Consider the following 14,590-nt stretch of genomic DNA (forward strand, 5'->3'; position numbering starts at 1 on the left):
TTTTGCTGTCCAGAGAAGGACCCATTTATCCCAACCTTCTGCCTTCTGTCAGTCAATCAATCCTCTAACCAAGCTAATACTCTACCCTTGACCCTGTGGGACCTAACCTTATGGATCAGCTTTTATGCAGCAACTTGTCAAATGCCTTCTGGAAGCCCAAATACACCACATCCACAGGATCCCCATTATCCACTTTGCTGCTTACATTCTCGAAGAGCTCCAGCAAGATAGTCAAGCATGACTTTCCCTTCATGAAGCTGTGCTGAAACTGGTGAATTGATCAATGAGAAGGGATTAGTTACTGACCTCATAGCGAAAACTCCTCTTGTTAGCAGCGACCAGAATATAATTTTATTTCACATACAGTTAAAGGATGAAAAATATGGGTTTATGACCCCTTTGTGAATTAAAACAAGGGAAATTATGAGGGTGCGAAATCAGACATAATGAAAATAAAGTATAAACTTAGATTAAGGGATAAGTGAATAGAGGTGCGGTGGAAAACATTTAATGGAATATTCCAGAAAGCACAGAATTGCTACATTCCAACAAGTAAGAAAGGAATGGACCTGCCATCCATGGTTAACTAAAAAAAGGTCAGAGACAGTATCAAACTCCAATAAAGTTATTTCAATGTGCAATAATAGGTTGCAGGTCAGTAGGTTGAACATAATATGAAATAACAGCAACAAATTATTCAAAGATTAATAAAGAGATTAAACTAGATTACAAAAGAAAATTAGTCAAAAATATAAAAGCAAATAGGGAAAGTTCTTTTTCAGATCTTAAGGAAACATTAATAAGTGTTGGTCCTATAGAAAATGAGTCTGAGGAATTAATAATGGAGGATAAAGAGATGGCAAACAAATTGAACAGATATTTTTCACAGTCTTCGTTAGAGAGGATACAAGTCACATCCCGGAAATCGTCGTAAATCAGCAGTTGAAAGAGATGGAGTAACTCAATAAAAACACAATAACTCAATTGAATTACAATCACTATGGAAGTTGTTGGAACTATGAATTGAGAAGTTCTGAGCTCCTGATGGATTTCACGCTAGGGTCGTAAAAGAAGTAGCTAACATGTCATAGAGAAAGTGTTAGAAGCTATTATTAAAAACATTAATAACAGGAAACTTGGTAAGTTCAAGGTAATCAGGCAGAGCCAGCATAGTTTTGTCAAAGATAAATCATGTTGGACTAATTTATTCTAGTTATTTTAAGAAGTAACTTGTTTTGTAGACCAAGGGTTAGCGCAGGATGTCACAAGTGATACGCCACAGCTATTGGTGCTAGGGCCTCAACTCTTTATAGTTTACATGATCGACTTGTGTGAAGGGGCCAAGGCTCTTGAGGCTAAATTTGTTGATGACTTAAAGAGAGAAAAGCGAGTTGTGAAGAGGACATAAGAAACCCTCAAAGGCATTCAGATAGATTGAGTAGACAAAGATCTGGGAAATGAAATACAATGTGGGAAAATGTGAAATTGCTCATTTTACCAGAAAGCATAAAAAAGGAGCATGTATCTAAATGGTGAGAGGTTGCTGAGATGGAGATAAATTTAAGTATCCTAGTGCATTAATCATGGAGAATTAGTATGAAAGTGCAGCAAGTAATTGGAAAAGCTAATAAAATGTTATGTTATATTGTGAGGGGAATTGAATGCAAGAATAGGGAGGTTACACTTCAGTTATACAGGACATTGGTGAGACTGCAACTGGAGTACTACGGAAGGAAAGTAATGCATTGCAAGCAGTTCAGAGAAAGTTCACAAGATATTACAGATTGCCTTATGAGGAACAGTTAGACAGCCGAGAACCTTTATCCTCTGGACTTTGGAAGAATCAGGGCTGCATTAGTTGAACATATAAGGTCATGAGCAGACTTGACTGGGTGGATTTGCAAAGTATGTTTCCTCTTGTGGGAGAATCTGGAAGTAAGGGAAGTGATTTAAAAATAAGGAGTTGCCCATTTAAGACACAGATGAAGAAAAAAAAAATTCCCCAGGGGGTCAAGGTTTTAGAATTCCCTTCTACAAAAGTGAATGCAGAACCTTTAAACATTTTTAAGGTAGCGATAGATAGATTCTTGATTACCAAAGAGATGAAAGATTAGAGAGGAGCAGGAAAGCTTGATGTGGATCTACTCTTCCTACAGTCCTGTATATCATGAGAGATGCAGTGCAAACTTTGAAAAGAAGTGGGATATTAGATCAGATGCCGTTATATAACTGACTTTTTTTACATGCAAAGAAAAATAGTGTGGGGTTTATAACAGGCGCCTTGTTCACTATCACTTGTTTAATCTGCAGTATAAAAAATTAATGTTATTAATAACACAGTCACATCATCAATGACGTAAGATTATATGACTGCCAGAACTACTGGGAGTAAGTTATATCTTGAAGCCTTGTATGAGTTATTATCCAGTGCATAGTTTGAAGTTACTATGTTCAATAAAACATATTGTTTGCAAAAATTATTTCCTGCAGTTTGTATCAACCCGATCTCAGACACAGACAAACTAAAGCCAACATTTACTTTCCCTACTACCCATTGAATCGGCATGCTAGCTATTTGTGATTCAGCTGTCAGCACCCTAAATTCTTCTGTGCTGCAAATTACACCTTCTCTCTCTATTTAAACAATATGCAGTTCCTCTGATTTTCCAGCCAAATTGAAAAACCTCACATTTTCCCACATTATATTCCGTCTGCAATTTTTTTCACTCTGTCTTTAAGTCTCTTTAGATGCTTTGTGTCAACCTCACCACTTGTTTTTGTACTTATTTTTGTGTCACCCATAAACCTGGTGGCATTGCATTCACTTTTCTCATTCAGATCATTGATACATTTGTAAATAATAATCAGTGCCCCAGCACTGATCCCTGTGATATTCCAGTGATTACATTATAATTCTGAATATACCATGTTTTCCCAGCCCTTATCCCAATTCCAATTGTCTGTTGTGTTTGGTTATTTTTATACGATCTTATGTTTGATGATATATAAACTATTCCAGTGAAAGAAATAATATGATATAAACTGGATTCAAAACTACTTTTTTAATGCAATTTTTTCTATTTAATAGCAAAGACTTGATCGATGCCAAGGATCTGTTTGACGTATATACTACTCAGGAGGACAAAATTCAAAAACAACATCGAGAATCAGAAGAATTATACAACCAACTTATTAATAAATCTATTGATTTGGAACATCAGAAGGATAACAAAACAGAGAATGTAAGTTTATATATAAGATAACACGGTGTGAAGCTGGATGAATGCAGCAGGTCAAGCAGCATCAGAGGGGCAGGAAAGTTTGACGTTTCGGTTCGGGACCCTTCTTCAGAAGACCCATTTTCCGAAGAAGGGTCCCGACCCAAAATGTCAAGCTTTCCTGGTCCTCTGATACTGCTTGGCCCGCTGTGTTCATCCAGCTTCACACCATGTTATCTAAGATTCTCCAGCATTGGCAGTTCCTACTATCAATGTAAGTTTATAATTTGGTTTTACTTGGCCTGATTTTCTGAATGCGCCCATCTGATGGATAGCCTCACCATCATTTCATAATGCACAGTCCCAGCATCTGTATCTGGATTTGAAACACATCTAGATAGCATACATAGCAAATATGTGTACTTTAAAAACCAAAATGCCTGCTCAAGCATTTTGAGTGAATTATGGGCCAGGAGGTTTTGTGGACCTACTGTTGCTACAGTCCTGTATATCATGACAGATGCAGTGCAAACTTCAAAAAGAAGTGGGATATTAGATCAGATGCCATTATATAACTGACTTTTTTTACATGGAAAGAACAATCGTGTGGCATTTATAACAGGCGCCTTGTTCACTATCACTTGTTTAATCTATAGTGTAAAAAATTAATGCTATAAATAACACAGTCACATTATCAATGATAACAAAGTGTGGAGCTGGATGAACACAGCAGGCCAAGCAGCATCTCAGGAGCACAAAAGCTGACGTTTCGGGCCTAGACCCTTCATCAGAGAGGGGGGATGGGGAGAGGGAACTGGAATAAATAGGGAGAGAGGGGGAGGCGGACCGAAGGTGGAGAGAAAAGAAGATAGGTAGAGAGGAGAGTATAGGTGGGGAGGTAGGGAGGGGATAGATCAGTCCAGGGAAGATGGACAGGTCAAGGAGGCGGGATGAGGTGGTAGGTAGGAAATGGAGGTGCGGCTTGAGGTGGGAGGAAGGGATGGGTGAGAGGAAGAACAGGTTAGGGAAGCAGAGACAGGCTGGGCTAGTTTTGGGATGCAGTAGGGGAAGGGGAGATTTTGAAGGTTGTGAAGTCCACGTTGATACCATTGGGCTGCAGGGTTCCCAAGCGGAACATGAGTTGCTGTTCTTGCAACCTTCGGGTGGCATCATTGTGGCACTGCAGGAGGCCCATGATGGCCTCACAGCAACTCATATTCCGCTTGGGAACCCTGCAGCCCAATGGTATCAACGTGGACTTCACCAGCTTCAAAATCTCCCCTTCCCCTACTGCATCCCAAAACCAGCCCAGTTCTTCCCCTCCCCCCACTGCATCCCAAAACCAGCCCTGCCTGTCTCTGCTTCCCTAACCTGTTCTTCCTCTCACCCATCCCTTCCTCCCACCTCAAGCCGCACCTCCATTTCCTACCTACCACCTCATCCCGCCTCCTTGACCTGTCCATCTTCCCTGGACTGACCTATCCCCTCCCTACCTCCCCACCTATACTCTCCTCTCTACCTACTTTGTTTTATCTCCATCTTCGGTCTGCCTCCCCCTCTCTCCCTATTTATTCCAGAACCCTCTCCCCATTCCCCTTTTCTGATGAAGGGTCTAGGCCCGAAACATCAGCTTTTGTGCTCCTGAGATGCTGCTTGGCCTGCTGTGTTCATCCAGCTCCACACTTTGTTATCTTGGATTCACCAGCATCTGCAGTTCCTGTTATCACATTATCAATGATGTAAGATTATATGACTGCCAGAACTACTGGGAGGAAGTTATATCTTGAAGCCTTGTATGAATTATTATCCAGCGCATAGTTTGAAGTTACTATGTTCAATAAAACATATTGTTTACTAAAAATATTTCCTGCAGTTCGTATCAACCCGATCTCATACTCAGACAAACTAGAATCCAGATGGTGACAACAGATTAACACCATTTCCAACATCGACAACCATTTCTGTGCATAACTTATGCAGTGAAAATTCCAAAGGGGTGCTGAGACAGAGTTCTGCATAAATCTTTGAAGGTGGAAGAATAATTTCATCAAATTGTTTAAAAATATCTATGATATTCTTAGCTTTATAAATGGATGTTTAGTGTGAAAAAGTAAGGCAGTTACACTAAAACTTTATAAATTACTGATAAACACCAGCTGGAGTATTGTGTCGAATTTGGACACCATACTTTCTGAAAAAAATCAAAGCATTTGAAAAGTTGAAGGGGAGAGAATGGCAGAAGGGATGAAAAACTTTAGTTCACTGGAGAGACAGGAGAAATTGAGGTTTTCTCTTTAGAGTAGAAGTCAAGAGAATACCTGAAAGAGCTGTTCAAATTCATGATAGGATTGATGAACCAAGTACTCTTGAACCATTCCAGTGATGAAAACAATAATAGGCAAAAGATTGGAGGTGGAAACTTAGTGATAGGAAAGGCTTTAAGGCTACTGTTAAAGTTGAGTAATAGATGTCTTGAGGTAGCCGTGAACTATTAAAATGAATGATTGCAGAGAGTAGACAGCATATACTAAGGTCAAACTTGATTCAATGGGAAATTTTTAACTTGCGCTGCATTGATGAATCAGAATTTGCAATGGAGAAATCTGGTAAGTCATGACATGGTAGGGGTACACACGATGGGGGGTTGTCTATGGACAGGAACACACTGGTTTCAAGTGAAGGGGGTGCAGAGAATGCTCAAACGTATTATGGCTACCTCACATAGTGAGTCTTAGGTGGGAAAGTAATGCAAGTGCAGTATGAACTAGGTTTCCCGTGCCCTGTCACCAGCCCTTTGGTGTTGACAGTGGGATGATGGAGTGCAGGTATGTGTGCTTCTCCAACAGACAGTAAGGATGCTGGCCTTGTTCTCCAGGACAACTATTGACCTGTCCATGAATGCAGGTAGACAGTCTCACGATTCACTGTGTTCATGCGGTTTCTGGGCAATGAGGGCCATTCTTCCCACATGTAAGTTTGCCACACCTTTTCCTCCCAAGGTATGTGGATGAAATCTGATTATTCCTCGTCTACCTGGATGAGTGCAGTTCCAACAACATGGTCTTCATAGATGCTGCTAATCCTGCTGAGTTTCTGCAGCAGTTTTTGTTTTGTTTGTTTCAGATCTCCAGCATCCACAGTTCTTTGTATTATATTAATGATAAATTGGTTGTTGGGATTGGAGGAAGATTAAATAAAACTTCTAAAGAGACTCAGTTAAATATTGTAAATTTGCAGGACAGCTGGAAAAGTGTAAAAATAAGTGTCTGCGTGATTTCCTATTGTGTTTAACTGTGCTCTTATTCTATTTAACTAAAATTAATTGAAACTAATTGAAAGCAAACAATATCTAAGTACTTTAGTCCTTAGGTTTCAAAAAGTTCTTCTAATACATGCACTTTTGATTCTTTTTTTGCAGTTGAAGCAATTAAAAATTAAAATTGCAGAAAAACAAGCTGAGATAAATGTCCTGACAACAGCTTGCACTGAACTTAGAAACACTGTCAAGGAAAGAGTAAGATACTACTGTTTTCCATTTTATTCATGTTTAACAAACGTGAAATCAAGCTATGTTTTTCTTTTAGATATCAATTAATTTGCAGTGTTTTCCAATTTATGTCAAATAACCTAAATTTGTAGTTTATTTTTAAACGAAAACTCAAGAATTCCATGCTTCAAGTCTGAAATGAAAGTCAGAAGCTCATTTCGATGAAGTGTAACTGCCTGCTCAAAGATTTACCTCTATTTTTGTCACCTATATATTCAAATTGCAACTCAGTAATGATTCTCACATCAAAATTCCTGTTAACATACTCATTTATTATGGTGGAATTGTGTGGGAGGAAGTATCACAAGTTCTTGAATTAATGCACTTGTGGCCATTAAGCACAGCTCTGTAAACTCCAGTGATGCTTTCCTGTTCATGCTGAACGTTCTCGCGCATACTGTAGCTTTTTTGATGCAAATCTGTCGATGTTTGCAACTTGAGTGGAAATGCTTCATTTGTCAACAGCTTTGACAGATGTAGGCAGTGTGCCATCAGTACAGCTTGTGGAATTTCTGAAATGAACCTCAACCTAGACAGCATTTGTACCAAACTGTACTTGAGGAACATAAGAAATAAGGACATGATTAGGCTAGGAGACAGAAGTGACTGCAGATGATGGAAGCCAGAATCAATAGATGTGAAACTGGTAAAGCACAGGAAGTCAGACAGCAGCTCAAGAGCAGGAAAGTCAGTGTTTTGGGTCCTGACAAAGGGTTTCAGCCCAAAATGTTGACTTTCCTACTCTTCTGATGCTATCTGACCTGTTGTGCTTTTCCAGCTTCACATGACTATTGACACATGACCAGGCTATTTGACTTCTTGAGCCTGTCCTGGCATTCAGTAAGATCATGGCTAACCTCATTGTGGCCTTAAGTCCACTCTTCTGCCTGTTCCAATAACTCTTTAACAAAATCTACTTCAACTTTGAATGTATACACTAAGTCAGCATTAAAGATTAACAACCGCCTGAAAGAAGAAATCTCCCTTTGACATCTTTAGCTGTCATTCGGTTGGCACCACACTTGCCTTTGACTGACAAAGTTTCAAGTTCAGGTCCCCTACTGCAGAACTTGAGCACAAAAATTAATACAGATGCCCCAGTATAGTGTGGCACTATTGGGCATGATATCTTTTTGGAAAAGATGTTAAATTGAGGCCCCTATTAGGCCCCTATTAGCCTTTTGGATGGAAAGTATTCCATGGCAATATTTCAAAGAACAGCAGACCAGTAAACTCTGGCCTTATGGCCAATTTTTATCTCATAATCAACATGGTAAACCAGATTATATGGCCATTATTGTACTATTTGTACTAGTTTGCTGTCCACAAATATGTGTTTGGCATTTCCTGCATCACAACAGAGACTTCACTTTAAGAGTACTGCATTATCTGCATAATCCCTTGGAATGTCTGGAGGACATAAAAAGCACAATATAAAGCAGATATCGTGTTGCATCAGAGAGGGAAAAGTTGCTTGGACATTTGGTTGGAGGGTGTGATTGCAAGTCAAGCAGTTATTAAAAACCCTGTTTAATCAGTGAATAAGCCTAAGTCCTGGAATATATCCTACAGGTGAACCACCTGAATGGATCCGAATCAGGACTGCAGGACAATTGGCTAAAGTAACCATTGTACCATGGTGCCGGAAACCAATAAAGTTGAGGGAAGAAGGGAATGTGGTGATGTACATCATTGTTAGGAGAACAGATGCTGTCCTGATCAGCTGAGACCAGAAATCCTAAAAGTTCTGTTAATTGCAGAACTCAGCACTTGGTATATCTGCGTGTGAGTAGAGAAGGACTGGAGTTGAACGATCCAGTTGTTATGGTCCATGTCAGAACCATCAGATGGCTGAAATAAAAATGAGGTCCTCCAGAGGGATTTAAAGAAATGGATTCAAAATTAATAAGTAGAATCCCATGGGTGATAACTTCCAGATTGCTACCTGATCCATGTGTAAATTGACATGGTGGCAACCATTTGTTGAATATGTGATTCAAAGGATGGTGTGTGAAGAAGAGTGTTGATTCATGGGAAATAAAACATAAAGTCACCATAGTCCTACTGGTAGGACCATAGGGGACAGTCTCTCATTCGAGACAGAGAGAGAGAGAGAGAGAGGGAGAGATGACTGGTGGTGGTTTAACTTAAAGGTCACTATACATCAAGTGAGGGAGAGATTGGGAAGCTAAATCCTTCATGGTAACCTTAGCCAGTGCAGGAACTGAACCCCAGCTATAGTCATAGCTCTGAATCACAAACCGACCATCCAGCCAGCTGCCGCTGGTTAGCAAAAAGAGAAAAGTGTCGATGGGTTGGGTTCTACTTACACGGTGATGGCATCAGCGACTGAGGGAAGTTTTTAAACTTGAACAATACATAGAGCTTGGAATTAAAAGAGGGAAGGAGATCAGGTGAAAGGAAATTTAAAGATCTAAATAGAAAGTTCGAGGCAACAGAGAAGTGGAACAATTTGGATAAAGATGGGAAGAGTGGAACAGGAAAGGCTAGAAAATTTATGCTGCATTTTCTGCAACATAATTGCAGGAGATACACTCACTTACAGGATTGCAAATCTGGAGGATACAGATACTTGGGAATCTTGGAGTAGCAATTTACTAGTCACAAAAAAATTTGCTAAAGGTTAACAGACTCATTAACGAAGAAAAACACCCCAAGCATTTAGCTTTATTTCAAGAAGGATGGAATTGAAAAGTGGGAACTTTATGCTAAATCTGTATCAAACCTTGGCTGAATCACACTTCGAGTACACAGTGCAATTCTGACAGTAATATTCTGAAAAGGATGTAGAAGCATTGGAGAGAAGGCAGAGAGATTTACAAGAATGATAGCAGGAAAGTGTGGCTACACATATCAGAAAGTGACTGATGTCTGTACCTTTGTTAAAACTAGGCTGAGGCGTGACATAATTAAGATTTCTTTTAATATTGTGAAATACATTGGCTTTGATAGAGTTGACACAGAGACAATGTTTTATTTTGTGGGAAGGAAGCATTATGAAGGATATCTAGTAAGAAAAATCATGAAATGCCAGAGATTATGGAAAAAAAACTTGATCAAAAAGGTGGTGAGTATGCAGGACTTGCTATCACGTTGAAGCAAATAGTTTGATGCATTTAAGAGGAAACTAGGTAACCATCTGTGAGAGAAAGGAATAGATACTTATGATCGAAGATAGAGATGAGGAAAAATGGGAGGAGACTCAAGGGAAGCATAAACACCTGTGTGGACTGATAGAACTAAATGGCCTGCTTCTGTGGCCCATATCCTAGATAAGCCCTAATGCCAGGACCTCAGATGACATATTGTCAAAGTTTTATCAAGGCTAAAGAGATCTGTCCTTTCCTGATATGTATAGCTACTGATATCATTGTAGACAGTTAGGACAAATCATTTTGCACCTAGCAAGTGTAGAACTGGAAACTGCCTAAAAAGGTAAAAAGCTATTAACAGTGGAGGGCAGAGAGACTTAGGAGTGTCTGAAGACTAAGTGCACAGATCATTAAAATATCATGAGCTGGTCTCACATCAAGAGTAATAGAATAGAAGGAAGTAGAAATTGCACTGCAAACTGTAGTCAAATTATGCCTGGAATATGTGAACAGTCCTTAGCATCACGTCATAGGAAGGCTATTTGGGGATTGCAGGTTGTGCATCACAGATTAACTAGATGATAACTGAATTCCAAAGACTCAGTTATGAGAGTGGTTGTCTTCTTTTGATTCATTAGCGGATATGAGCATCATTGGGAAAGCCAGCATTTCTCATCCATTTCTATTAAGAGGCTTGCTAGGCCATTTCAAAAAGTAGCTAAGGTCAACCAGATTGATGTGGGTCTGAAATCATGTAGACCAGACCAAACCAGGACAGCAAATTTTCTCCCCTACAGGACAATTATGAGCCAGAAAGGTTTTTAAAGCTACCAATGATAGTTTCATGGTCACCATTACTGAGACCATATATCCAAATAATTAGTCCAAGTATAGGGTTTGCTTATTCAGTGATAGTACCAATACACTACCATTGGGTTCATAAATTATGGATGTTGTTGCTGAAATTTAAAATGTTAAAGGGTGATTTAAATGAAGTTTTCAAGATCATAGAACTATAGAAATGTTGAATTTTATGATAGAGAAGGAAGCCATTTGCTGCATTCCATCTTTGTTAACTCCTGAACAATCGACCCAGCCAGCCTCATTCTCCAGCCTTAGCTTCGTAGCGCTCTAAATTCATCACTTTCAAATATACGTTCAACTCTCTTTTGAAATATCATATATGATCCCCCCCCCACCACTCTCCCAGGTAGTGCATTCCAAATTCTAATAACTCTCTTGAGCAAAGAAGTTTCTCCTCATCTCACTCCTAGCTCTCTTGCTGACAGTTGTGAAATTATGACCATGAGCTTCTGATGTACCAACTAGTGGAAACAAATTATTCTTCGTTACCCTGTCAAAATTGTTCATAAATTTGAACACTTCAGTAAGATCACCTCTTAATCTTCTCTGTTACAAGGAGAATAAGCCTAATTTCTCTAATATTTCCCTGTATCTAAAACCCTTCATTCCTGGTATCAATCTAGTAAATCTCCTTAGCAATCTTTCCAGAGCTTTAATATCCTTCCTTGAATAAGGTACCAAGAACTGAACACAATATTCCATATCAGAAACAGAAGTTGCTGCAAAAGCTCAGCAAGTCTGGCAGCATCTGTGAAGAGAAATCAGAGTTAATGTTTCAGGTCCAGTGTACCTTCCTGAGAACATATGATAGCTAGGAAAATGTTGGTTTATATGCAGAAGGTAGGGTGAGGGGAGAGGGTAAGGAATAACTGATAGGTGGGGATAGACCCCAAAGGGAGAGATAACAGACAGACAAAGGAGTGAACAAAGATCTGGCTGGAAGAGTGAAAAGCTGTTAGTGAAGACTGTTAATGGCTAACAATAGGTAGTGTGTAATGGCAGGCTACATGATAACAAGGCCAGCACCATTGTTGGCAGGGTCTTCACATAGGTCTGACCCATCTCCCGCACTTCCACCCTCACCCACTGTCTGCCCTCCCACAACAGCGATAGGCTTCCACTTATCCTTAACAACCATCTCATCAGAATCCACATCCAGAAGGTCTTCGGTAGCCATTTCTGCCACCTCCAGCGAGATGTCACCATTAGACACATGCTCCCTTCCCCTCCCTTGTCTACCATCCACAGGGACTGTTTTGTCTGGGACACCTCCACCCTCCCTTTATTCCTAACACTCCTCACAGCCTCATGGCATCTTCCCCTGCAACCGCTGAAGATGTAACATCTGGATATACATCCTCCATCCTCAGTGTCCAAAGCCGCAAACATACCTTGCAGATAACGCAGCACTTTATCTGCAATGCACACAATCTAGTTTACTGCATTTGCTGCTCACAATGCGTCTCCTCTACATTGGAGAAACGAAGCATAGACTGGGTGACCGCAAAACATCAATGATCTGCCTGCAAAAAATACCCTGAACTTCCAGTTGCTGCCACTTCAACACATCACCCTGTTCCCTGAACAACTTTTCTGTCTCAGGCTTGTTGCAGTGTTCCAGTGAAGTTCAGCGCAAGCTCGGAGAACAGCATCTCACTTTTTGCTTGGAGACCCTACAGCTGTCTGGTCTCGATATCGAACTCAATAATTTTAGGGTCTGAACTCTTTCATGCCCTCGCCCCAACCTCACACACCAGGCCTTGTCATCACATAATCTGCCATTACACACTACCTATTGTTAGCCACTAACAGCCATTAACAGCCAATCACTCTCCCAGCCAGGATAATAAAATGTGAGGCTGGATGAACAAAGCAGGCCAAGCAACATCTCAGGAGCACAAAAGCTGAGGTTTCGGGCCTAGACCCTTCATCAGAGAGGGGGATGGGGAGAGGGAGCTGGAATAAATAGGGAGAGAGGGGGAGGCGGACCGAAGATGGAGAGTAAAGAAGATAGGTGGAGAGAGTGTAGGTGGGGAGGTAGGGAAGGGATAGGTCAGTCCAGGGAAGACGGACAGGTCAAGGAGGTGGGATGAGGTTAGTAGGTAGCTGGGGGTGCGGCTTGGTGTGGGAAGAAGGGATGGGTGAGAGGAAGAACTGGTTAGGGAGGCAGAGACAGGTTGGACTGGTTTTGGGATGCAGTGGGTGGGGGGGAAGAGCTGGGCTGGTTGTGTGGTGCAGTGGGGGGAGGGGACGAACTAGGCTGGTTTAGGGATGCAGTAGGGGAAGGGGAGATTTTGAAACTGGTGAAGTCCACATTGATACCATATGGCTGCAGGGTTCCCAGGCGGAATATGAGTTGCTGTTCCTGCAACCTTCAGGTGGCATCATTGTGGCAGTGCAGGAGGCCCATGATGGACATGTCATCTAGAGAATGGGAGGGGGAGTGGAAATGGTTTGCGACTGGGAGGTGCAGTTGTTTGTTGCGAACTGAGCGGAGGTGTTCTGCAAAGCGGTCTCCAAGCCTCCGCTTGGTTTCCCCAATGTAGAGGAAGCCGCACCGGGTACAATGGATGCAGTATACCACATTGGCAGATGTGCAGGTGAACCTCTGCTTAATGTAGAATGTCATCTTGGGGCCTGCAATAGGGGTGAGGGAGGAGGTGTGGGGACAAGTGTAGCATTTCCTGCGGTTTCCACAAACCTGCCTGCCCTGGTCGACCCATCGTCTCAGCCAACTCCTGCCCCACCGAACTCATCTCCACCTATCTGGACTCCATTTTCTCCCCTTTGGTCCAGGAACTCCCCACCTACGTCCGTGACACCACCCATGCCCTCCACCTCCTCCAGGACTTCCAATTCCCTGGCCCCCAACACCTCATATTCACCATGGACGTCCAGTCCCTGTACACCTGCATTCCGCATGGAGATGGCCTCAAGGCCCTCCGCTTCTTCATGTCCCGCAGGCCCGACCAGTCCCCCTCCACCGACACTCTCATCCGCCTAGCTGAACTCGTCCTCACACTCAACAACTTCTCTTTTGATGCCTCCCACTTCCTACAGACTAAGGGGGTGGCCATGGGCACCCGCATGGGCCCCAGCTATGCCTGCCTCTTTGTAGGTTACGTGGAACAGTCCCTCTTCCGCACCTACACAGGTCCCAAACCCCACCTCTTCCTCCGGTACATTGATGACTGTATCGGCGCCGCCTCTTGCTCCCCAGAGGAGCTCGAACAGTTCATCCACTTCACCAACACCTTCCACCCCAACCTTCAGTTCACCTGGGCCATCTCCAGCACATCCCTCACCTTCCTGGACCTCTCAGTCTCCATCTCAGGCAACCAGCTTAGAACTGATGTCCATTTCAAGCCCACCGACTCCCACAGCTACCTAGAATACACCTCCTCCCACCCACCCTCCTGCAAAAATTCCATCCCCTATTCCCAATTCCTCCGCCTCTGCCGCATCTGCTCCCACGATAAGACATTCCACTCCTGCACATCCCAGATGTCCAAGTTCTTTAAGGACCGCAACTTTCCCCCCACAGTGATCGAGAACGCCCTTGACCGCGTCTCCCGTATTTCCCGCAACACATCCCTCACACCCCGCCCCCGCCACAACCGCCCTAAGAGGATCCCCCTCATTCTCACACACCACCCTACCAACCTCCGGATACAACACATCATCCTCCGACACTTCCACCATTTAAAATCCGACCACACCACCCAAGACATTTTTCCATCCCCTCCCCTGTCTGCTTTCTGGAGAGACCACTCTCTCCGTGACTCCCTTGTTCGCTCCACACTGCCCTCCAACCCCACCACACCCGGCACCTTCCCCTGCAACCGCAG

The 14,590-nt window shown here is 42.2% G+C and overlaps 1 protein-coding gene across 12 annotated transcripts in view; it reads left to right on the top strand.

Moving 5' to 3' along the window:
* Window positions 1-14,590, top strand: part of LOC125451596 (coiled-coil domain-containing protein 178) — a 349,746-nt gene that overhangs the window by 70,449 nt on the left and 264,707 nt on the right. For 11 of the 12 annotated variants that reach the window (XM_059646071.1, XM_048528880.2, XM_048528876.2 and 8 more), the window contains 2 exons: window positions 3,089-3,242; window positions 6,637-6,732. In XM_059646071.1, coding sequence (XP_059502054.1) covers window positions 3,089-3,242; window positions 6,637-6,732 — 250 coding nt within the window. The remainder of the gene's footprint in view (window positions 1-3,088; window positions 3,243-6,636; window positions 6,733-14,590) is intronic. The other variant, XM_048528877.2, reaches the window with a different exon arrangement.

This window comes from Stegostoma tigrinum, chromosome 5 (genome assembly GCF_030684315.1).
Source record: "Stegostoma tigrinum isolate sSteTig4 chromosome 5, sSteTig4.hap1, whole genome shotgun sequence".
Taxonomy (NCBI): Eukaryota; Metazoa; Chordata; class Chondrichthyes; order Orectolobiformes; family Stegostomatidae; genus Stegostoma; species Stegostoma tigrinum.